The sequence below is a fragment of the Accipiter gentilis genome, chromosome 18, assembly GCF_929443795.1.
Source record: "Accipiter gentilis chromosome 18, bAccGen1.1, whole genome shotgun sequence".
Taxonomy (NCBI): domain Eukaryota; kingdom Metazoa; phylum Chordata; class Aves; order Accipitriformes; family Accipitridae; genus Astur; species Astur gentilis.
In genome coordinates this window covers 6,185,202-6,208,443 of record NC_064897.1, presented here as the reverse complement: position 1 = coordinate 6,208,443, position 23,242 = coordinate 6,185,202, and the positions used below count along the sequence as shown (strand labels likewise).

At 40.0% G+C, this 23,242-nt stretch overlaps 1 protein-coding gene across 1 annotated transcript in view; it reads right to left on the bottom strand.

Annotated features, from left to right (window-relative positions):
- Positions 1 to 3,990: 3,990 nt before the first annotated feature.
- VWF (von Willebrand factor) overlaps positions 3,991 to 23,242 on the bottom strand; it is a 145,309-nt gene continuing 126,057 nt past the window's right edge. Inside the window, exons 45-52 of the mRNA XM_049822206.1 lie at positions 22,896 to 23,079; positions 21,955 to 21,995; positions 16,913 to 17,029; positions 13,536 to 13,634; positions 12,028 to 12,156; positions 10,592 to 10,631; positions 6,033 to 6,130; positions 3,991 to 4,320 (exon numbers count right to left, since the gene is read on the bottom strand). Of these exons, the coding sequence (XP_049678163.1) occupies positions 4,132 to 4,320; positions 6,033 to 6,130; positions 10,592 to 10,631; positions 12,028 to 12,156; positions 13,536 to 13,634; positions 16,913 to 17,029; positions 21,955 to 21,995; positions 22,896 to 23,079 (897 nt within the window). The 3' untranslated portion in view covers positions 3,991 to 4,131. The remainder of the gene's footprint in view (positions 4,321 to 6,032; positions 6,131 to 10,591; positions 10,632 to 12,027; positions 12,157 to 13,535; positions 13,635 to 16,912; positions 17,030 to 21,954; positions 21,996 to 22,895; positions 23,080 to 23,242) is intronic.

The following is a 23,242-nucleotide window of genomic DNA, read 5'->3' as shown; positions in this document are numbered from 1 at the left end:
GAGGTACCTAGATATGGTGTTAGTTGAGAATACAGAGCTGCGACAAATAATACCAATATAACAGATTGTGTTTCACCTGCTGTAGAGAAGTGGTGCTTGCAAGTCTGTAAAAGTTAGCAGAGAGATTAGATGCTTTTAATAATTAAGAAGTTATATAAGACTCCTCCCCAAATCCATTTAACTTTCCTGTAAATCTATCCTGTAGGACACTTAACAATCTAGCTGGTCTTCTGAAGTGGTGGGACGTGTTCTGAATCGTTGGTGGAAAGGCAATGACTAAGATAGCTCAAAACCATCAATGTTCACAAGCAGTATGTAGAAGTTGAAAAACAACATCCCTCAAAGCCTGGATTCTGCTGGTGAATGTCAATGGAGCTGTCTGATGGCAACATTACTACTCTTAGAGTACGCAGCTCTCTACTAAGCAGGTACTTGGTTATAGGCTTGATTATGTTCTTCACTTCTGCTAGGAAATAATGCTTCTGAAAATAGCAAAGTTGCACTAAATGAAACTGGGCTGTGTGAAAGGCAATCAAATCCTGTGTGGAGGAACTCTGAGCCCATTGCCTTACTGGCACCACTAAAGCCTTAGGCAAAAGACAGCTCTTTTGGGGCAGGCTGCCTGAAAAAGTTTGGTTCTCATGCCAGCAGGTCAAGGCCAGGAATTTATGTACCTTCTCAGTCTGTTAAGGGAGATGTTATAATATTCCACTCCTCTTGCTCTTTCCCGTTTGCCTGTTTCTATGACAGGATTTTCAATGAAGTAGCTCGTTCTGGCCTTGAGTGCAACTGGGCCTTATCTTTGCTTGGGATATATAGGTACTAGCCAGGCCTGAATAATAACATACAGACCATACAGAAGTCCACAGAACTCTATTCTGCAAGAAAAAACAATAAGTTCTCATGGGATGTATTACACACCCACTTTAGTCCATACACTGGCATGGATGCCTGAAAGCAAAATTGCAACCAAGGAAGGTGAAGAAAAGCCACATAGTACAGGACATATTCTTGAACCGGTTTATACTGGTCTTAATACATTTCTGTTTATCCAGTTACACTGAGCTACCTCTGCTACGAGTTTGATCCTATAACCAAGCAGTTTTCCAATGAATAATCTGGAACTCCTTAGGAAAAAATAGTAAATGCACAGTCGGAAACCTAGTATCTTTATTTTAGTCTGTTTCTGTCCTGAGACACTTAGATCCACAAGATTTTTCTCGTTAATTGAGATAGAAGTGATGAAAGAAGGAATACTTGCCTGTTTGTTGGACAGATCTGTCCATCCACTTTGTTGCTGGTGGAAAATACTAGTTGTGCATGTCTGCCTTGCAGAAGTTCCAGAAAACTCTGGCTCCATTTCTGCCCCTGTGGATGCTCCTTTGTGTCCTCCCCATGCCGATAAGCTGGTGCCCGACTCATACAATTATCTGATTAGAAGACCTGTCTGCAGCCATGAAGCCTTAGGCTGCAATCCTGTCAGCTTTCATGAGCTAAGAAAGGTCAGTCTGGGTGAGGGCAACGATGGAAACAAAGGGGCCGTCCAGCGATGGTAAGGGGAAGAGCAAGACATTGTCTTCTACCCCGATCCACTCCTTTTTTCTGCTCTTCTCTTGATGTTGCAGGCTGTTGTCCCAGTAGTTGCTTATTCGTCGCTTCAGATGAGCTGCTGTGCAGTTGATTACCTGGATGACCCAAATCCATCTGTCATTGGAGCTTAATATCTGGAGCCAGCTACACCAAGGAACTAGCGTGAGGATGGAGGAAAACTGGTGACAAAGATCTACTGCAGTAAGTGGGGCTGGTGCCAATTAAAACTTGGTTTCTCTCCCCAGGGTTATTGTGGTCCCATAGCAAAAGAAACAGTGATGCATAAAAGTCCTGCACTTCTCCTAGCACTGTCCAGCAATAGAGGATGTTTTGAATGAATAATAAGGGGAAAAAGGGCCTACAATTCAATATGTGTTGAATCCACAGCTGAATGGTAAAAGAGAAGAAGCAGGGATCTGCCTGGTTCCTCTCAAAAAGGAATACAACTTGCCTTTTTAGTTGAAAGCACAGAGGGAGTTTTTGTCTGCTCCCAAAGGGAGCCATTCATGCAGATGGGGAGGTGTTCTGACCCGTTTAGTCATGTGGCATTGGCATTCATGTGAGGAGCAATAGCTCTTCATCTCTAAACTTTCCTCCCCATGATCCAGGGGCAATGGTGACAATGTCCTCTGAAACGCCTTCCATCTCTACAGATGCCAACCTGTCATGGTTTCACCCCAGCCAGCAACTAAGCCCCACGTAGACGCTCACTCGCTCCCCCACATTGGGATGGGGGAGAGAATCAGAAGGGTAAAAGTGAGAAAACTCATGGGCTGGGGTAAAGACAGTTGACTAGGTAAAGCAAAAGCCCACAGACAAGCAAAGCAGAAGGAATCCATTCCCCACTTCCCATGGGCAGGCAGGTGTTCAGCCATCCCCAGGACAGCAGAGCTCCGCCACGCTGAGTAACAGTCACTTGGGAAGACAAACGCCATCACTCCGAACATCCCCCCCTTCCTTCTTCTTCCTACAGATTTATATGCTGAGCACGACGTCCTATGGTCTGGAATATCCCTCGGGTCAGTCAGGGTCAGCTGTCCCGGCTGTGTCCCCTCCAACTCCTTGTCCCCCCCAGCCTCCTCGCCGGTGGGGTGAGGAGCAGCAAAGCCCTTGGCTCTGGGTAAGCCTGCTCAGCAGGAACAAAAACATCCCTGAGTTACCAACACTGTTTTCAGCACAAATCCAAAACATAGCCCCATACCAGCTACTATGAAGAAAATTAACACTATCCCAGCCAAAACCAGCACACAACCAAAAACTGCACAAGGATAACCTGATTTCCTGACATTTTCTGCTAGGTTTCTCAGGAGCACTCTTACCCTTCAGAACTTCTATATATGCTTTTCACTAGTTCAAGAACATTTCTGCTAGAGCTTTCCTTTTTCACTCATAATCTATTCCTAAGCCTTAGTGATTCTGTCACAAACATATGGAAAGCTTGGGGTTGCCTTTTTTTTTATACTACAACTCCTATATCTGGTTTATATATATATTATTAAAAAAAAAAAGTTACTTCAATGAGAAGTTTAAATAGTTCTTGTCTTTCACAAATGCAAATGGAATGAACAGTTTTCCCCCTCTCATATTTTTGAGAAATTAGTAGTTCCCAGTGAAACTGCCTGACTGGCACTAGATTCCACCAGGATCAACAATCCTCTGGAAGAATTTTTTGTCTTCCATGACCTGACCAGACCAAGTGGAATTTAAATCCTTCTAAATCTATTCATGGCAGCAGTAACTAAATTAAACCTGACACTGACAATTCTGCATTTGAAAGAAATCTGACTTTTGTAGCTAATGCAACAAATGAAGTTCTGGTATCTGTAAATAAGGGAGATTACTGATCAGCTTTGTCTTCAAGTTGGTCTGTGGAAGTGCTGAAGTAAATAGGTAAGAGTTGTCCCTCAGCCCCTTCACAAGTACTGAGGACTTGCAGAAGTTACACAGCCTGTCCTCAGCACACAGTTTCTTTGCATTCAGCTTCAGGAGGAATATGTATATGCATTGCAGAAAGATATTTGGTTGCCTGAGCCATAACCAGTATTGTTTGTGTACCAAGAACATCATCCTCTTACTATGAAGTCTTATGCCATAATTACTGTACTCCCTGGCTGGGGGGGGGAGAGCAAAAACCTTAAAGTCCGCAGTGTGTCACTAAAGTCTGAAGAGGGGCACACAAGTGTAATGTCTCTGAAGACAACGTTAAATGTTTTGGGATATGTTCTTTAAGTAGAAGCAACTGTTTCTGTTACTGTGTTGTGGTTTGCCTTTTTTTGTTGTTTTTTTAATAACGTGGATTATTTTCCATGGTGAAGTTGAAAGGGAACAATACAATCTGCAATATCTCTTCTATAAACCGCCCCAGGAATAATCAGAAAATGCTCCGTTGTGCTAGTAAGTTTTATTGTTTGCTATGTTGATAGAATTTGTTAGTCAGGATTCTACTGGGTAAAACGGTCTACAGAGAGAAAATGAGGCTTGCACTGTAAAGTTCCTTCATCATAAAACTTGAGATTAAACAACAAGGCTTCTGGGAAATATTCAGTCTGTACAATTCCGAGAATAGCATTCACACTGAGAGGCAGAAGGGATGTAATGCTGCACTACCGTCCCATTGGCACACCGGAGGGGGATCGTGACTGTGGTGGTTTGGGTGGCTCTACAGCAGCTGCACAGGTCTTCCCATTTCCCCGTCTCAGCAGAGTATCTGGTGTTGCTTCTGCACTTGCCCTAAATAGAAAGAAGAGATACCAAGTTTGAACAGTGACAGACCTCAGTGCAATCAGAATCCAGGTTCTTCCCTTCAAAACAGCCATGGATGACTTCACCTGGAGTTCAGTGCTCTGCTGTAAACCACAGACTCGGGTATCTGATTCCAGTGTGGGGTGCTGGTCAAAGATGTCTCACGAGCATAAGCATAGCAAAGGAGAGGTGAAGGAACCAGTCACCCAAATTAAGCCTATAATTTAAAATATCATAGGTGATGTCCAGGGCTATTGTGTTGGCTTCTAAGCACATATGGTTATTGTCTCAGTGGTGAGATCATGCATTCAGAAAGTGCTTTAGCCCAAATTTTGCAAGCTACACATCCATTGTTGTCCTGCTGGTTGTTATTTTGCCTTGTTCTGTCCACTTTACTAATTCAGACCGAGCTGTCAATGCCTGTAGCTGTATGCTTTCATGATGTAAAAACAAACAGCCCCACATCAAACTCTGTCAGAGTCCAGGGGTTTTTTGTGGCTCTGCACTCTTATTTCTGAAATTAATGCAAAAAAGTTTCATAGCATTATCAGAGAGGACTTTAGAAAAAACTGTACTCAATACCAGCTATAGCAGGAGTATTTAGTTTACTCAATGTATGGCCAGATTCACAAAATAAAATCTGTACTTTTGCAGGGGAAACTTCAACACATAACTTCATGGCTAAAGACCTGATTACCACTGACTTTGTGGACAGGACAAGAGGTCAAGAAATTTTTTTTTTTTTTTTTTTTTTTTTAATGAAAGGTAAGTGGTTTGGTTGTTGTTAAAGCTTCTACTCTTAAGACTTGTGTAGCAAATGAAGGCACTTTGCCAGGTAGCTATGTGAAAAGCCTGGGCATGTATACCTTGAATACTTCTCCCCCCTGTTCTCATTCTTTTTCCAGTATCCATGGGAAAGATAGAGACTCACTTTGCCTAATGCCTTAACTAAAGGGAACACTCAAGGGGCTGGGTGGAAGCCACCTTCTTGACTTGACATCCTTCCATGCCATAATCTAGATTGTGTACAAGGGTTGCATATGATCCTTGTATGAATCATGGTTATCTCAGATTGAGCAATTGTCCTGCTACAACCCAGTCTGGGAAGAGAATGTCATCTTCAGCTCCCAGTCTCACAGAGATGGGAATGTCCAGAAGGGAAAACATGTTCTTGTTTCAAATGGAAGTTGCTCTATAAGATGTAAGCAGTGATGGGCAGGAAATTAAACTTTTAATCTGATTATGGAAGAAATGCACACATGTGCAGACCACAACAGACTAATGGAGAAGTCATAGAGCTTATAGAACACAGAGTCTAATCATAGCGCTCAAGTTTAAAAGTCTGTGAAAGTATCACGCATCTAAATAACTATTTACACTTTCATAAATCAACTTCAGAGCCTGAAGAGGGATGGGCTTCTGATAGAAGCAAAGGAGAGGGGTATAAACAAAGCCTTTATACCTTAGTGTACATGCCTTTTTGCATGCTGCTTGAATAGGGAAAACTCAGGATCACCGAATTACTTTAGGAAATAAGTGCCAATGAGATTTACACTGTTTGAGTGAATTAATGAGAAGGACAGAAACCGAGGCACCACTTACTGAAGTGAAGCCATAGTCGACGCAAAGGTTTCCCTTATGGAAGAGAGAAAGAGGGCAAGGGTAGGTCGTGGGGCGGGGGGATTGCTTTTGTTATTTACCTCACAATGAGAAATAGGCACTTCCTTTTCAGCCACACATCCATTGATATTCGTATACTGCAGTCTGGTACTCACTGGTCGACATTCCACTTCCACACCTACCAAATTAAAAAAAAAATATGTTTGACAGTGCTGACAATTTTTATTTTTTTTAACTCCCTTCCCCTTATTACTGAAATTGCTGTTATTGAGATGTCATTACTGGTAAGATCCAGTGCATGAGACTTAGCATGAGACTTAGGTGTGTCTCCTTAGAGCAATTAATGTAGCGCTGTGTGACCATATCACACTACAGCCCTAAATTTCCACTGGAGAGCAGGGTTTCCCTCATGTTTCTTTTCAATTGACTACTTTGTTTTAAAGTCACCTTGCCACCTAATGTCTGCCTTTTACCTGTTGGCTTCTGTATTGAATAACTCTACTTCTAAAGACAGTTCAACAGTACACTGGGCAAGCAGGTGCACAGGAAAAAGATGACACACATGGGAACCCCAATAACCTAATCAGAGAAACAGAGCACCCTGACCTGGCTATTCCTGGGGCTGTCACAGGACAGAGATCCCACTCTCTTGGGATGATACCTTTCAGGATGAATCAGTAGGAGCAGCTCTCCAGCTCACCTTACAGACTGAGGTGGGTCACTGCCATCAAGACTCTGTGGAACTCCTTATGCTATGTGAGGGAGGAACTTTTGGAGATTCTACAAGGCTTACTTATCATGGGAGTTTTAGGGGATGAACCAAAGGTGAAGAAAGAGAGGGATTGAGGTGGTTTAGTGAGGAACAAGCATGGAAAAATGGATGGATAAAGGCGTAAAGGGGCCTGACTGCATGTTAAACTGCTGGTTCATACTTTTGTCTGACCCTATGTTTGATCACTGCAGTCTGTCCTTTCTTCTTATTAAACTCCATTTCCAACTACTAGTACTGGGTGACAGACTCTCTGTTCTGTATGGATGTGTGTGCATGGAGGCATAAGTGCCAGCAACTGGAATCAGACCACAGATCATAGGACCCGTGAGTCTAGGTTAGCAGGGATGCAGGACCAGTTACTGGACCGAGTGAGTGCCTAAAACCACCACAGACCTTCATCCTGATCAGCCAGGGGGGACATCAGGATGAGAATGTGGGTGCTGTTTGTGTTTGCCAGAGTACTGAGTGTTTCTCTGTGTGTACGTAAAAAATGTGTGTGTGCATGTTGTATACATGTGTTTGCCTGTGTGCTTCTTGGGATACATGCTCAGCCTCACTCTTGCCTAGACCTGGGAACATGGAGCTGTGGCAGCCTCACCTCTGTCAGCTCCTACATTTGACAATTCCTAACAGTCCTTGCACGTGTGGTGGATTTTGCAGAAAACTAACATGGCAAAAAGAAAAACTAGGAAAAAAAAATTCAGAAAAATAATTCTGCAAAAGTCTAACTTTGGGTCAATGGGAACTTTTCTACTGTCTTCAGTATATTATGAAATATTCTCATCCTTGTTTTTCAATACCTTTTGCTCTTAGTGTTAAGTACATTCTCCCTGGCTTTTTCCATCTAACAAGAAATCCACACAGGAGGCAGTAGGCCTGGATTTGTTAGGTGTGGAGAGTGCAAGCTCAGGGAATCTGCTGATCTCTCTTTGTGAGGTGAGGTCAGGCTGCTATGATCTGTTAATTGTGGTAGTTGACAGTGACTCTGCTCCTCTACTTTCGAAGGCAACCTTGCCATTAACATGCTCAGACACAGACTAATCCAGAATATTTTGTTCTGAACACTCTTGTCTGTTTTGGTTCACATCTAAAGACTTATGAAGGAGCTAATGCTTTTTTAAGCGGATACTTTATGCACTGCAAACAGCAGTTCTTTGTAGTGTTAATATAGTGCTATGCCTCTGTGTAAAGACAGACTCCTACTTTTACTCATTTCTAGCTCACCAATGGAATTTCTGTATTTAACAGAATACTAGACTATTTTTTACGTACTACACAGCAGCATTTTAGAGAGCTGAAGGAATTCAGCTGGCCAACTGCACAACTAAGTAGATACATAAATTGAAGAGAAATGTATCCACCTTCCTAGCAGCAAACATAGCTTTCGATACCTTTTGCATGGGAATCCTAGTACCAAATTGGCTCTGTGCATTGCTAAGGCTTTACGTTTCATTTAAAAAAAAAAAAAAAAAAAAAAAAAAAAAGGTTTGAAAAGTGTTTCTGGCTCCAGGGCTGGTACTGCCAGTTCTCTTCTAATGATTTCACCAATTCATTTGATAAAACTTGTCCACCTGGAAAGAATACACAATTGTGTCCATGTAACTGAAAACCCCAAACAAAATAATTGTCATCAGACTCAACACAGCTTTATCACCCTTTTGATCCTGACTTATTGACTTGTTCTCAAGTTACTTTACTGCTCTCATTTACTTTTTTTGTAGACTGTGCCTCCTTTCCAAAGGCAAGTACTTGTAACTTCAAGACATATATAATTGAGATCAACAGGGAAAAGAGGTAAGAAGCAGAGATGCAAATTCTTTGTTAAGTGGGAAAATAAGGAATATCCTTTGCAAATAATCAAGTCCTTTGCTAGTACCACAAAAATCTAATGAGAAAATAAGCTTGGAGCACTTATGTGCTCCTTCATACTTAAAACCTGGAACAAGGCCCTCAGACACACTAATGAACTCCAAAGGCCAAGGCATAACATAGAAAGGGAAACTGGTTTCTTACACAACCTTTACTCAAAGCCACGTAGGACTTTACTGAACCAAAAGCATCACCCTGAACTGTGCTTTGAACTTGAGAGAACAAGTTCTTTGCCCAACTCTTTATGGTACTGAGGTGTCCGAAAGACAAACTCTCTCAATACCTGGGAAGGCAATGTAACCTATATCTAAGTCTCTGTGTCCATGAGAAACTGATTATTCTCTTATCTGACTTTTAAGAATAACTAAATTACTCTTATTTTGCAGTAGCTTTGCCAAGCCTTGATGTTCCCTGTAGAGTATGTAACAGATTACATGTTGCTACTGAGTGCGCTGGTGGAAAGATATAAATGCAGAGGAGAGAGAAAGAGAGTTTGGTATCTAGAAGTATCTGTTTGATTCCAAGCTATGTGTTAATTACCATCCTTCAATTGATAACCCATGGTTAGTTGGCTGGATGCAGTATGTTGTTTTTTTCCTTATGAAGGGCCCTGAATAGAGAAGTGACCAGGAATAGGACTGCACTGTAATACATGACTTTTTAGTTTTGAGCTATATCCAAGCAAACATCAATGGGAATAAGGATTTAAAGGGCCCATACAATATAGGCATTTTTAGGCACATGATATTTCACTTACACCACTTTGCTTTTGCTGCTGCAAGGAGGTATCACTTTTAAATCACTGTAACTGTTAAATGTATGTATTGAGCTGTGCTCACCTGGAACTGGGTTTCTCCTCTCCTCAATTGCAGTGATAGGTATTCTCAATTGGCAGAGCCCATCACCCTGTCTCTTAAATCTTAAAAACTGTTTTTGTTAATAAATAATTCTCAGTATTCCTTACTTGAAATCTGGTAGATTAAAGCTCTCTTAACTAAATTTCCTGTTTGAGCCATTTGATGACAGTCTATCTCAATAGCTTTCTGATTTCTACTTCTCAAGCTGGAACTCAGTGATTATACAGACAGGTAATGGCTGCAAACTCTCTAGGAGTTAATGTCCTTCATCAGGGGTATTATTACAGCAGTCACTGTGCCAGTGTGGTGATGGGCTGCTATGCTGGCCATCTTTTATTTATTAGCACATGCATAGAGGAAAAAAAAAAAAGAAGAAAAAAAAAAGAAAAAAAAAAAAGGACATAACACAGGCAAGATGTTGATATTCTGATCTTAAAAGAGGTCAGAATATATCAGAATATCAATATTCTCTTACTTTTTTTATTATGATTATTTTAAATGAGCTACAGTATTATTAATTTTTTACTTACAAAGGAGAAAACTGAGAGGTTGTCTGTTCACAAAAGCATCAGAGATTCATTTTAGAAATGAGAACCCAACCCTGCAATCTTTCCCTCATGTAAGCAAATCCTTCCTATGCTCACAGCCTGACTGACATTTGGATTATCTACACAACGATGCATGAAATTAAGAGTTGCAGGTTGAAAACCAATCAAAATTACATTACTGCCACCAGGGTTTTTTTTTGCTAAATTCATTTTAAGTTGATTGATTATTCATGAAGTGGTTGCCTCACATATTCAGTATCAGGTTATATGACTTGTCAACCTGTGCGTGCAATACTGTTCCTGTTATCTTTAGATGAACAATAAAATAAAACATTCATAACTAACTTCTGTATAAAACGTGGAGAGTATCTATTTCTTGCAAAGCACTTGTGAATACTGTCAAAACACATGTTCTAGTGGACAAAACATGATAGCAGTATCCCAATCAGCAAGCGGACTTGTTCGATGTTTTATATTAAACACATTGTTTAGCTCCGTTTTATTAAACTGCATCTTATGCAAAACATAGCTCCTTACCCAATAGCTTACACTCTCTGCAATTTCCATACAAGACTTTTGGCTTATTTACTTACATGTGTCACAGCAGGTATTGCCAATTTTTGCAATTCTGCCCTAAAACAATAAAAAATAAAAACGTTTCTATTTTGGCACAAGTAATACACATTTGTTCTGCTGGAAGAATACAAAGGGATGTTTAAAACAGGTTATTAGGCAAGCAAATTATATTTCTATATTGTACAAAAATATAAATCTACATTAGTAATCATCTCTATCCATTTTAAGGTTTTGAACTTATGATTGTATTTGTTGATAGCTGGTTGGAAATAATTGACTACATTAGCAAGTTCAACAACTGAAAATAATGCTTTCGCCTTATAGTAAGAGCTTTCTAAAGTAAAGACATTGAATACAAATAAATTCCTGGGAACCAGAGTGATAAAATCAATAATGTTCAAGGCTTATGCCTGTTTAAGAAAGGAAGTTAAACAGTTCCTCTTGATTTTTTTTAGCAATATAGATGAAAGCATGCCTATTCCACAACAGCTGAAAATGTACAGGCAAATCATCATAAAATATCACATCTGTCAAATAAGTTTTAGCAGCCAAAAATTTTATTTTTCTTGTTTCATTACAACCATGAAAATAATTCTCAGAAATATATGTATGGTGGGAAATTACTGACAACCCACAGTGAAAGGAAAAATGGAGAAACATTTATACTGCAGGGTGATGCCGTTGTTGCACTAAACACCTGAACTTACATGCAAAAGTTTGGAGGCTTTTTAAATTAAAAACCCTAAACTTTGCATCTGTAACTAGAAGAAAACCACTAATTTTATAGCTGAAATAGTTCAATATTTTTGATGGAAGGAGAATAAATGCATTTTGGGAACTTCTGGTTGAAAAGTAAACTACTCTTCATTGAATTTTCAATGAAGACCTTTAGGATATGATAACAACTCCAAGCCTGTAATATAATCTAGCATTTTTCTAAATCTTTGTTTATATAACAAAACTGCGTGTGCTACAGTGATTTGGAAGTTTGAGCTCTTCCTACAGCATTGTGAAAATTCCTTTCCCTAAACTCATGTGAGGGTAGAGAAAAAATGTCTTAGCATTTCATGGGCATATTCATAGGGAAAAAGGGGCTTATCCAACTGTTTTCTCAGGTCGTGTAATTATCCATGCAGTTTTGCTCTGGATACTAAACTAAAAACATTGTTAGAACAACCATTTTCTTATGTTTGCTGCTTCATATGAAACAGAATTACTGCAAGCTCAGCATCTTTCCTGCAGTACAGTCCCAGATAAAACCAGCCTGTATTTTAAAATACAGAAAACATACAATTTTCTGAATTTCAAAGAAAGTTCAAATTCAGTTTAGCCAAGGTGCTGGGAGAGGGTTGGGGTTTCCCACCCTAATACACATAAGGTACCTATATACAGAACCATAACCATGACAGAGTTTATTAGGAAATGTGGAAACAGGACCCATTTCACTACTTACTCCTTCAGCCAGACATCTTCTGGAATCAAATGGAGGACAGCTAGTGATTCTCCTTTCCCAGATAAATTCCCCTTTCTCATTTACCTTGCAGGAGTGACTATCGCAGCCATCCTGAAGCGATTCATTTGGCTGTAAAGATTGAAGGGCTGTTAGCTTTACACAGAAACAACATGGGACAGTAAATGTTCAGGATACTATACAACCTGACTGTTCCCCTACTGATATTTCAGTTAAAGTACCATGGTGGTGAAGTTTATAAAACATGGAAATGTTTAGTAAACAGAATTGTTTATCAACAAAGTCATCATCTTCTGTTTACTTCCATAGCCATATTGATTACAGCTCAGTCAAGACTGCCAAAACCTGACCTTTTTCAGCTCTTAACAAGGAAGAAATTTCCATTAACTTAAAAGAGAAACTTGTCTAAGTGAGAAACTTGGGAGTTTGGCTTATGGATTGTTTTTGAGAGACATATATATGAATATTTAACCTGGCTGAGTTGGGAGCTTCTTAAAAAAAAATATACATAAAACCATACCCTCACCCCCACATAGAATCATAGAACTATTTTGGCTGGAAAAGACCCTTAAGGTCATCAAGTCCAACCGTTAACCTAGCACTGCCAAGCCCACCACTAAACCACGTCCCTAAGCACCACGTCTACGTCTTTTAAATACCTCCAGGGATGGCGACTCAACCATTTCCCTGGGCAGCCTGTTCCAATGCCTGACAACCCTTTTGGTGAAGAAATTTTTCCTAATATCCAATCTAAACCTCCCCTGGCGCAACTGGAGGCCATTTCCTCTCATCCTATCACTTGTTACTTGGGAGAAGAGACCAGCACCCACCTCACTACAGCCTCCTTTCAGGTAGTTGTAGAGCGATAAGGTCTCCCTCCCCTCAGCCTCCTTTTCTCCAGCCTAAACACCCCCAGTTTCCTCAGCCGCTCCTCACAGGACTTGTGCTCTAGAGCCTTCACCAGCTTCGTTGTTCTACCCATACTCTCCCCATCTAAAACTTAGCTCAGGAATGGAACAAAACAAAATGTTATATGCTGTTTCTTGTGACAAGACAATGTGTCTTAACCAGAAAAATATCCAGTCCTGTTTAAGAGCCTATTGTGCTGGAGAAATTTTTCAAAATTCACATTTTCAACTTAAATTATCCATTTGTCATTCAAAATTAGATTTTTAATTTCCTCTAAGTAGTTGTTTGAGCTCATATTCCAGTTAACGTTCCTTGATAATATTCATGCTTGCAGGCACATCTAGAATGTCCCTGCAGAATTTTACACTGTGGTATGAAGTCGCCTTTTTTTCATTTGCAAACAACAACAACAAAAAAGCTTCCTTGAGAAATCATTCTAGGGTATAAAAGAAAAGGCACTAGTAATACCATGCTGCCTAACCAAAAAGGAGGAAAAAAAAAAAATGTGCTTTTCTTGGGTTCACCAGAAGTCTATGCTACTTTTATATTTACACATAAATAAAAGAGTGCTTAAAACTTACCTGAAGGTATTTAATCCTTCCATCTCTCAGCCTGATGCCACATGAAGTTGGCACACATTTTCCGCAGCAAGAGCCAGAGATTTCTTGCATTCTGTAATTCTAGAAGGTAGAGGACATTTTTCTGGGTTTATTTTGTTTTAAGCATGCTTCCTACACTTATTTGTAGAGGGTTGGGTTGTTGGGGTTTGGGTTGTTTTTTTTTTGGGGGGGGGGGGGGGGGGGCGGGGGGAGGATAAAATCAGTGGACAAAGTGATAGACAGCAGACTGCTTTTTTAAACAGTAGGACTAGACTAGCTTAATTTAATTAGTTGCATACTTTTGATTTTTGTTTTATAAAGGCTGGCATTAATCCTTGTACTGATTTATTATACAATGGGGAGAGAAGTTTATTTCCAAGTACAAAGCCTCCTACATCCACTAAATTCAATATTCTTTGACTGTAACAGTTGTGAAGTCAGGTCCACTAAACAACACATGACAGTCAGAGAGGGTAAGAAATTTATTCAAATGTTTTGGGTGACATATATTTCGCATTTGTGGTGTGCAGGAGCTTCTCTGTAAAACTAAAGAATACTACACAGCGCAGCTTGGAAGAGTAGTTTGAAGTGCTTAAACTGGGAGAAAAGGGTAAGATAAGCAGTAAGCAGTGGGCAGGGAAAGGGGAGAATAAGGCTAAGGTGGAAAATTTGGACTATGGAAAGAAAAAGAATATGGCCTGATAAAACAAGAAAGTAAAGAGAGCATCAGGAAAGGTATGACATAATAAAATGAAAAAAGGAGAGAAAGAAAAGAGAAATAATGGAGCCCCACAAATGGCACAGGAATGAAAAAAACAGTGACAGGGAAAGGACCATGGGAGAATGAGCAACACTACATGGAGAGGAAGAAAGGTATGGAGTGGATAATGGAAAGGGGAAGGAAAAAAAAAAAACACGGAGAGGAACTGGGTTAACACATGAAGTGTCCCACAGTAATGTCTCCAGCTGCTACACATAACCAACAGCTGCTTATGATGAGCTGAACATTTTTAAGACAACAAACACTTTTTGGTTGAGTGAAGGCATGCATGTTATCCATATGTTTTTTATAGAAAAAGAATTTGGGGAGGGTGGGGGGTTACTATTAAATTATTGAAAGAAAACATAATTCATTGTTATTTAGGTGAACTTGCTCTACTAGCAAAAATGCAAGCACCTAAAGTAGGTCATAAAATGACCAAAAAAAATTACCCTGATGAGCAGAATATGCTGCAGTTGGCTGCACTTCAATTACCAGTGCATTTACTTTCACAGCTTCAGCATCCAGTAGAAAGCAGGTGCTCCTGAGAGAGTATATACTCTTAACCCATGATTTTATCCATTATGAAGGAATTGCTTTTAACCTGGGTATACCATGAAATCAATGACTCTGAGACAGGAAAGATCCCAAGTATGTGTGTGAATCCCACTAGCCTTAGGGGGATGAAGACATTCTGTATCTTATTTGATATTTTTTTCCCCTCAAGCTCCACAGATTCATTACAATGGCTACAAAGGGATACATACACCTAGACCTACAACCTCCCTTGGGTAGCCGCACATCTCCTAAACACAAGATCATAGTACTTAATAAGCCCAACTGGAAATTGCCCTTTCTTCAGGGTTTTTTTGTTTAGTCTCTACTTTTGGGTCAGGTGGGGGAAAGGAACTGTTTGGGAATTGTGTGGGTGGTGAAAGAAGGAGGAGAAGAATGTTTCCCCATTTTTTTACCATGTATTTTATTGGTTCCTCCACCTTCAATTTCTACAGCTGGCTTCTTGCATTGAAAAGCAAGAATTGATGTTTGCATATTTTTGTGTGGGAACACACATATGCACACACGTTTCTGGCCACAGATTCATTCTAGTGTATCTGGGTTTTCTTTTCATTGATCTGCCAGGTTATATTTTGTGGAAGTGAGGAAGATGCTCAGCACTGAGCTTGGCCATTTCTTTTCCTTTCAGAAGCCTGTGTCTATAATCATACCTTAGAGGAGGAGTGATCTTAGGTCCAGAACCACACAAAGTATTCCAAGATTCTCTCTTTTGTCAGAGGCTACATCCACACGAGCAAATAAAGCAGGTCAAGGCCAGTTTTCTGGCCCTGCAGCCAAGTGGAACATGTACGCATGTCTAAACTGCATTGTCTCCACAAAACAGGCTGGCCTTGGGTCATCCTAACCACTGACCTGTGCCTGGGTATTATTTGGAAGTTTGCTAGTTAGAAGAGGTCAGCTGGGACACTGCTGACAATTCTTGAAGATAAGTGGTTACAGGACAGAATTTGAACCTGCAGTCTTGCTCTGTTTAGTTTATTAGTACAGATGAAACTACAGAATCTTGACTACATTGTCCTTTCCAGTTCTACTTAGGGATTGAAAACTGGACTCATCCAAAACTCTGCCCCTCTCTTTTGCACAGACCTTACCAATGTATGCCTCTCCTCAATATCGGCCGGACATCCTATATCATCACGGTAGAGATGTGCCTTTTGGTGCAATGGCCACTGCTTGCACAGGCTCTGGGTTTGGTCAGGCCCACTGGGCTCTGTCCCTTATCCGAGGAAAGGCAGAAGATGCAGGGGCATTTAAGCCTTTTTCTGTAAAACTTAGCTGCCAGTCTCCTCAGACAGGGGGAGAATAAGCCAGGCTCTGCAACTTGCTTAGATCTCCTTCTACTTGAGGTATTGGTGCTAAGAGAGAAAACTCCATGAGTGAGCAGAACTAGTCAGGCAGTCCAGTCACACTGTTGGTCAGTGGAGTAAAAATGGAGCTATTTGTCTCTGGCTTTCCCAGCCAAGCTCATTCCTTGCAGATGATGGAAGCAAAGCAGCAGCAAAGACTTCAAAAAGGCCAGTGGAACTGATGGAGGCAATCACCTCAAATCACCTAAGGCATGGCTGGGAACCAGACAGAAATAAATATTACCGAGCCCGGCTATTAGGCAATTTGGAATAGTCATAGAAAAGCCCTGAAGCATGGAGATCTGGCTGAGTTGCCAGTCCCTGGAGGGACAGATAATACTGTAGGAAAGGAGACACAGCAGTTCCTGTTGCAAATGATTTGCCAAACCTTGTTTTGCCCTAAAGGTAAGTAGTCTAAAATACACAATAAAATGTGCCTGTGGACCCGAGCACTATGAAAAGTTACCTTTCCTACATTGTGGATTTAGATTATATTTGGTATATTTCTTCTAATTCAGGGAAAGGAGAACACAGGGCCATGAATTCTCAGAAAAACTTCAAGAAAGGCAACAGGTCCCAGAGTTGTACAGAACATGAACTGGTGTGTATACGATGAAGACCATGACCTTCTCATCAGACACATTCTTCGCGAGAACATCCAGACCACTTGCACTTACTATTGGACATGGTTCACAGCTTAATTTTGTACACGTCAGAGTATATCTCTGAGAAGACGGTGACTGGAGGGAGCAGAGACATGTTGTACATTGATCCACCATCAGGCGTCTCCGTGGCTGAAACATTAGAAGCAGTTTGTAAGTCAGTGACTATCTCTTCAGCAAAACTCAAGTAAATGAGCAATTTTATCTCCGTTAAATCTCTTATATTAAATCTTGCATTGCAATTCTTTGCAAAAGAAAACAGAAAACCAATGCCCCCACCTTCCAGAGACCCAAATTTTTGCATCTGTAATTGCACAACAAGCAACATAGCATGAGGCTATTTTTCCAGCAAGCCCTTTAGAATTCCTTCATCTGCAAAATGGCATTGGCATTTCTTACTTAGTTGCTTACAAAGCTAGCAAGCAAGAAAGGAATCCTTGAAAGATTTTGTCATGAGGTATCCCGACTATGCGTGAAGTGGTTGCCACCAGTTTATTTTTCCTGAGTGTAGTGAATTGGTTTGCCAACAAGTTTTTATTTTTGAGCCATCACAACCTACAGATCATGGGTGGAAGTTACGTGTTATTGTAATAATACTGCTTAGAATCTCAGAAGGCCTAAAAGCTTAAAGTTGAGAAAGAAGAAAGAAAAACAAAAACAGAATTACTGAGTGAAGAACTGTCTTGTCCATAGTTACAGGCAAATCATGGCTGAGCTGGCACAAAATTCAAATTCCCCGAGCTCTTCACCAGCACCTTGTTTGCTGGATCCCACCACCTTTTCAAAGCTAGCAAAAATGGCATTTAAAATGTAGAGAAAAAATGCCAAACTATTAAATGGGAAACAAAAGGATGTGGAGTTAGTGATTTAATTCCTGGTGCTTAAAGGAATTCTAAATACAGAGTCTTTCTGCCTCCCAAGTGCACAGCCTTTCATTTCAACCCCAAAATAACAAACCACTATGGTTGAAGGGACAAAACGGGAGGAGTGTACTCAAGATTTTCACAAAGAACTTCTAAAACCTAATAAATATGGTAAACAGACACTAAATATTGCTAGATTATAAAAGTTTTGAGTTGCGCTTCAAAAGTCAATGGAATGTCACTGTTGACTTCCTTTGGAACAGGAATTTCCCATGGTATATACTATGCATATCTTCAAATTCCTTTTTTTCTTGTTCCACGCTAGTAAACACTCATGGAACAAATGGAGCAAAACCAAGAAGCTGGCCAGAGTAACAATGTAAAGGTAATGCATTTACGGGTAGTTCAGAGCCAATACTCCAGCGTATACACTGAAGGACAAATGTTTCGATTAAAGAATTTTAATTACATTCTTACTCTGCACCCCAGCACAACAGAGGTCCTCAGGCCTCGGTGGTTTTCTGTAAAGCACCAGTAATAGCAATGACTTTTTTTCTTGTTTTGTGGAGGTCTAGAAAAAAGATCCTCCACATAGAACATGATGGAGGTGGCAATACCAATGGGGAGATCCCTGTCTTTTAATAACTCAGCTTGAGACCTTGACACAGGACTCCTCCTCTTCCTCAGTTTAACCTTTTATAGCGAATATTGGGTCATTAATCTGAAGGATTAAAAGACCTCGATGGATGCAGGCATGACATTTTCTGACAGGAGAGGAACAGATAGCAAATGTCATATGAAACTCCAGACTTCTCGCTTTCTCTCAACATTGGAGAGCATTCAGACACCAGAGCGATAGTTCTAGTACAGACCACATGGCCTTACAAGGGCCTTCAGTCCACTGCCGCTAGTATTGCTCTACCAGTTAGTAGCTCCACACCTGCATGTGCATGTACACACAAAAGCTTTGCAAATCTAGAGGTCTTCATCATGTTGACCTGTTTCAAAGTATGTTTGGGTTTGTTCTGTTTACTATCATAATCGTATTGAATTCAGGCCCTCTAAAAGTAAATGCTTCTCGCAGAATGCTTCAGTAGCTCTAGGCTTTCACATTATGAAGAAAGGGTCTATAACGCCATAATCAATATTACAATTGAAATCCTCATTGGACCTTCTAATAGTTCCAACGTTCCAATTAAATACAAAAAAGATAGATAAAGTTGAGTTTATAATAAAACCACTGTTACAGGCAGGAACGTAGGGCTTACTGGAAACATGTTGAAACAAAATCCTCACACACAAGTGCCTTGAACTTTTGGGGGAAGGTTTTACCTTGATCCAAAGTTTGCATCACACCTTAGTTCTATGGTATGTATTTAATGTATTTAGGGATCAGTATGCAAATGGCTTTAACAATGGCTTTCTGTGAACAAACATAGCTTAGCATTACAGAAATGAGTGAAACAATGGATTGATACATCTTTTTCCCTTTATATAATACACCTATCGTGTGTTTTCTTGGCTAACTTAGAATGAAATGTCAACATCTGCTAACCCAGGGTTAGTCAGTGGAACCAAAATAACCTGCATAAAGCCCAAATCTACTCAGATCTCCTTCAAAAATGCCACTCAGTAAAAGCCTGGGAAAACAGATGAGTGATATAGATAATCCTTTTGGTAAATACAGCCACCTGCTTGGAAGTCTGCAGTTAAAGCCCACAGCATTGTTAAGAACAGCAGAGTGAATGCAATACACCAAATTACTGGAATATAATATTGGTAACCAGATACAAGACAAAAATGTAAAGGGATTAAGGACACAGTCAGTTAACAGAACTGCAGTAAAAGACTCAAAACTTGGAACTATTCAGTGAATGAGTTAATGGAGCAAAGTTTTCCCTTGATATAAAATGAAACTTGAATCCTATTCTTAAAGGACACAGAATAAAGGTTTTGAAATCCAGGAAGTATAAACTTCTGTGGACACCACATCTTCCTTCCTGACCAGAACTCTGGAACAGTCATTGAAGTAGAGAATAGTTTAAGGCAAAGCTGTAGTAACGCCAGCTGCTCAAAAGCTTTCAGACATATAGCTAATTAGCTTATAAGAAGTCATTAATGAAGCTAGTTTAATTGAAAAGTTCATTAATTTAAGACAAGTTCTAATATAAGTTCTACTTTTTTATTTTTTTAATCAAAATGGCCACTTTGTTTAGAAATCTTCCGAGATTATATCTCAACTCAGATTTCACACTCTTCATCCTGAGAAAATATTTTGGTAACTGCATTGTCAAATGCTAACTTCAGTAATGCTTGACATTCGCAACAGCAAGAGCACGGAAGTAACATAATAGCTGGGGCCTACCTACATCCTCAAAATCTTGCACAGGCAGTGTTTGATAAAATGACCAATTGTCAGGAAGAAAAATAACACATTTTAAAAACTGTATTAAGGGGGGGGGGGGGGAGGCGGACACCAACAAAAAACCAAAACCATTTTAAAGACAGCTTTTATATATAGCCAGATAACAAATAAGAACAACTCAAAATGTAGTTTTGTGTCAGCTGAAACACTTTATGAATTCATTCCACATCGGGAAAATTTTATTAAGATAGGATATTTTTTTCAATATTGTAGAAGCTGAAGTATTTTAATTTTAAGTCTTCAAAATACAGATACTTCTCATTTTGCCTTCAACATGACATTTTTTTTTCAAAATTTGCTTATGCTTCAATTTAAAGTATTTTAAAATACTTTAAAACACTTGAAAATAGAACAAGGACATTACTTGACAGATCAGGTAAACATTCTGTTGGAAGAGAAAAAAAAACCAGTTGTTCATGGAAGAACAGCATGCATCTAGAAAGACACCTTCTTTTGCAACACAATGTGTGTGTATATATATATGCATATACTGTATAACAGAAGGTGGCAGGAGCTAGCAATTACTATACTACATGACATTCTCTACAAGTATGGTCTTTATAAAATGCCACAACTTGTTTTGACAACATACTATAGAGGAGACAAATAGAGGAATCAAAGAGAAAGTGGATTATTTCAGATTTTACCACTTTAAAACTCTTCTCCCAGTGCTCTGACAAGAAAGGCAGAGTTATTCCTTGGATTTAATTCTACAGGGAAGTAATCCCCACACAGAATGATGGATGCTTGATGACAGGGATTTAGCTCTAACAAACTGATAAACTTACGCCTATCAAATATGAAAAAAAAAAAATCAAACCCAGAAGAACTAGATAAAGGTACTCTCTGCCATACCTCAAAAGTCCAAAGAGATTTGGGTAAACTCACCTTTTAAATACATGAAAAAGACAGACATACATTGACAATGCAGGAATACGTAGGTTAAAAGTTAGGTTAAAAGACTAAAGAGGACCTGTTTCCCTGGGGGATGGTGAGAATATTTAGAGCTCTTTGACACCAGAGGTGCTGCCAGAATATGGATTTAGGGAAACAATGGACAATTGACAGAGCTCTCCAAAGATAAATTCGGCATAAATGAGATCAGATGCTTAAGTCCTATCATTCCCACTGTCATGGGCTGGGTTAAGCATGTCTTAATCTATCCATTAAATATGCAGTTGAGAAAAAATTTCCTCTGAGGGCATATCAGCAGGGATCTTGCAAGGGGACAGAGGTCAAACAGTGAGGAAGCTCAGTTTTCCTGTTCCTGCTAATAGCCAAGGAGGGATACCCCTCCTTCCACACAGGTGGAGCAAGAGTCTCCATCCTTTTTTAATCTGCCTTATCCTCTAGGTAGAACAGGGGAAGTTTTTGCTTCCCTGAAGTGGGCAAGGATCATTTTTGAGATTATCCCTCACAGATAGTTTCCTGTGTGTTTGGTAGCCTGCAAGTCATTACACAATGCAGATTACCACAGTTTCTAAGCACTTTTCTCAAGCAGCCTTTCAAGATAAGGAAATGTTACTGTCCCCATTCTGCAGAGATACTCATTGTCATGGAGGAAGACTATGACAGTGTAATGAACTGGACATACAGGTGCCGAGCCCCTCACCATTGCTTTTACCCCAAAGTCTCGCTTGCAGAGATTCTGTCTGAACAAAGCTGCCCTGTATGCTTTTGTGCGTTCTGCCAAGTTTGTGTTCTTCAAAAGCTCATTCATCTACCTAAATATCTTACCATCGCACCAAATAAAAGGAACTGCGTCTTACCCCAATAACAGTGCCATTCAAAAGACAACCATTCAGGGGGACTGAAAAAAAAAAAAAAAAAAGATAATATTCCATTTAGCATTACCATTATCACAACATTACCAAGATTTAATAAACCACAGGTATGCTTTTTTGACTTATTAGAGTTCCAACTAAGGACATTTAGATACAGTTTCAGTGAAAAGAGGCATAATTGAGCCCTCTTACATTATACCTTGAAAGGTAACAATTTGTCAGAGTTATCCTGAATTCCACCTCCAAATACCTCTTTCTGAGCTGTTTTTTGACAAGTACATGGCACAGTATAAGTTTGCCCCTCCAGTTCAAGCCTTGTGCGCTCAGAAGATGAGAGGTTTTCTGCAAGTTACCGTGCGTATTTCCCCTCCTCCTCCCACTGCTAGCTCCTCACCCTGTGGTTGCATATATACTTGTCAATTAAACATGACTAGGAGTCTTCCCAGACTGAGGACAATTAGCCAGATCTTCCAATTTGGACTTTTGACCCAAGTCTATGCTAGGAAATGGCCACAGCCACAATGCTGAGGCATGCAGAAGACAACATGGCTGCATGCAAACTCCCTGTTCATAGCAGGCACTGGGGAGAGTGTTGAATCTTCCTAGGCCAAAAGCATCTCAAGACCTCTTTTAAATGCTTAAAAATACAGGCTAGAGCTGTAGAAACATAGCCCGGCATGTCCCTCCGAAGCAATGCAAAATAGCTTCAACAGTAAGTAGTTCAAGAGGAGACAGTGAACATCAGTTGGAAAGAGAAAGTAATAGCAGCAGGTGCTATTGTACTCAATGTCTAAATTATACAGGAGAGGGTCAAAGCAGTGCTGTACTTGCATAACACGCACTTTTGAAATTGCTGTTGAGAAACAGATCAACGCACGAGATGATTCATTCTCCAGTGATTCCATTTGTCATACACAAAAGCTTACCACATCTGCAGGAAGGACAGCAGTCTATTATTTGGTCACAACGTAGTTCAGTTCCCTCAGGACAGTCAGGCACATCCATTTGAGAGCAAGAAAGATTCTTCTGCTGCACAAAAACTTCATTGTTCACCCGGACACACTCATTGATAATGCAATGGTTGAAGGGGGATCGCCACTCTGTGCCGACCTGATGGGAAATTGTAAAAGGATTAAATATAGGCAGCAGTTTTTGTGACACTGGATAGAGGGAAGACCACCACAGCCAACATGCTGGTTTACAAAAAGCACGTGTACTGCATGAGCAATAGTCTGTCATTCAACGTTTCTCCACAAATCCTTACCACAACAAT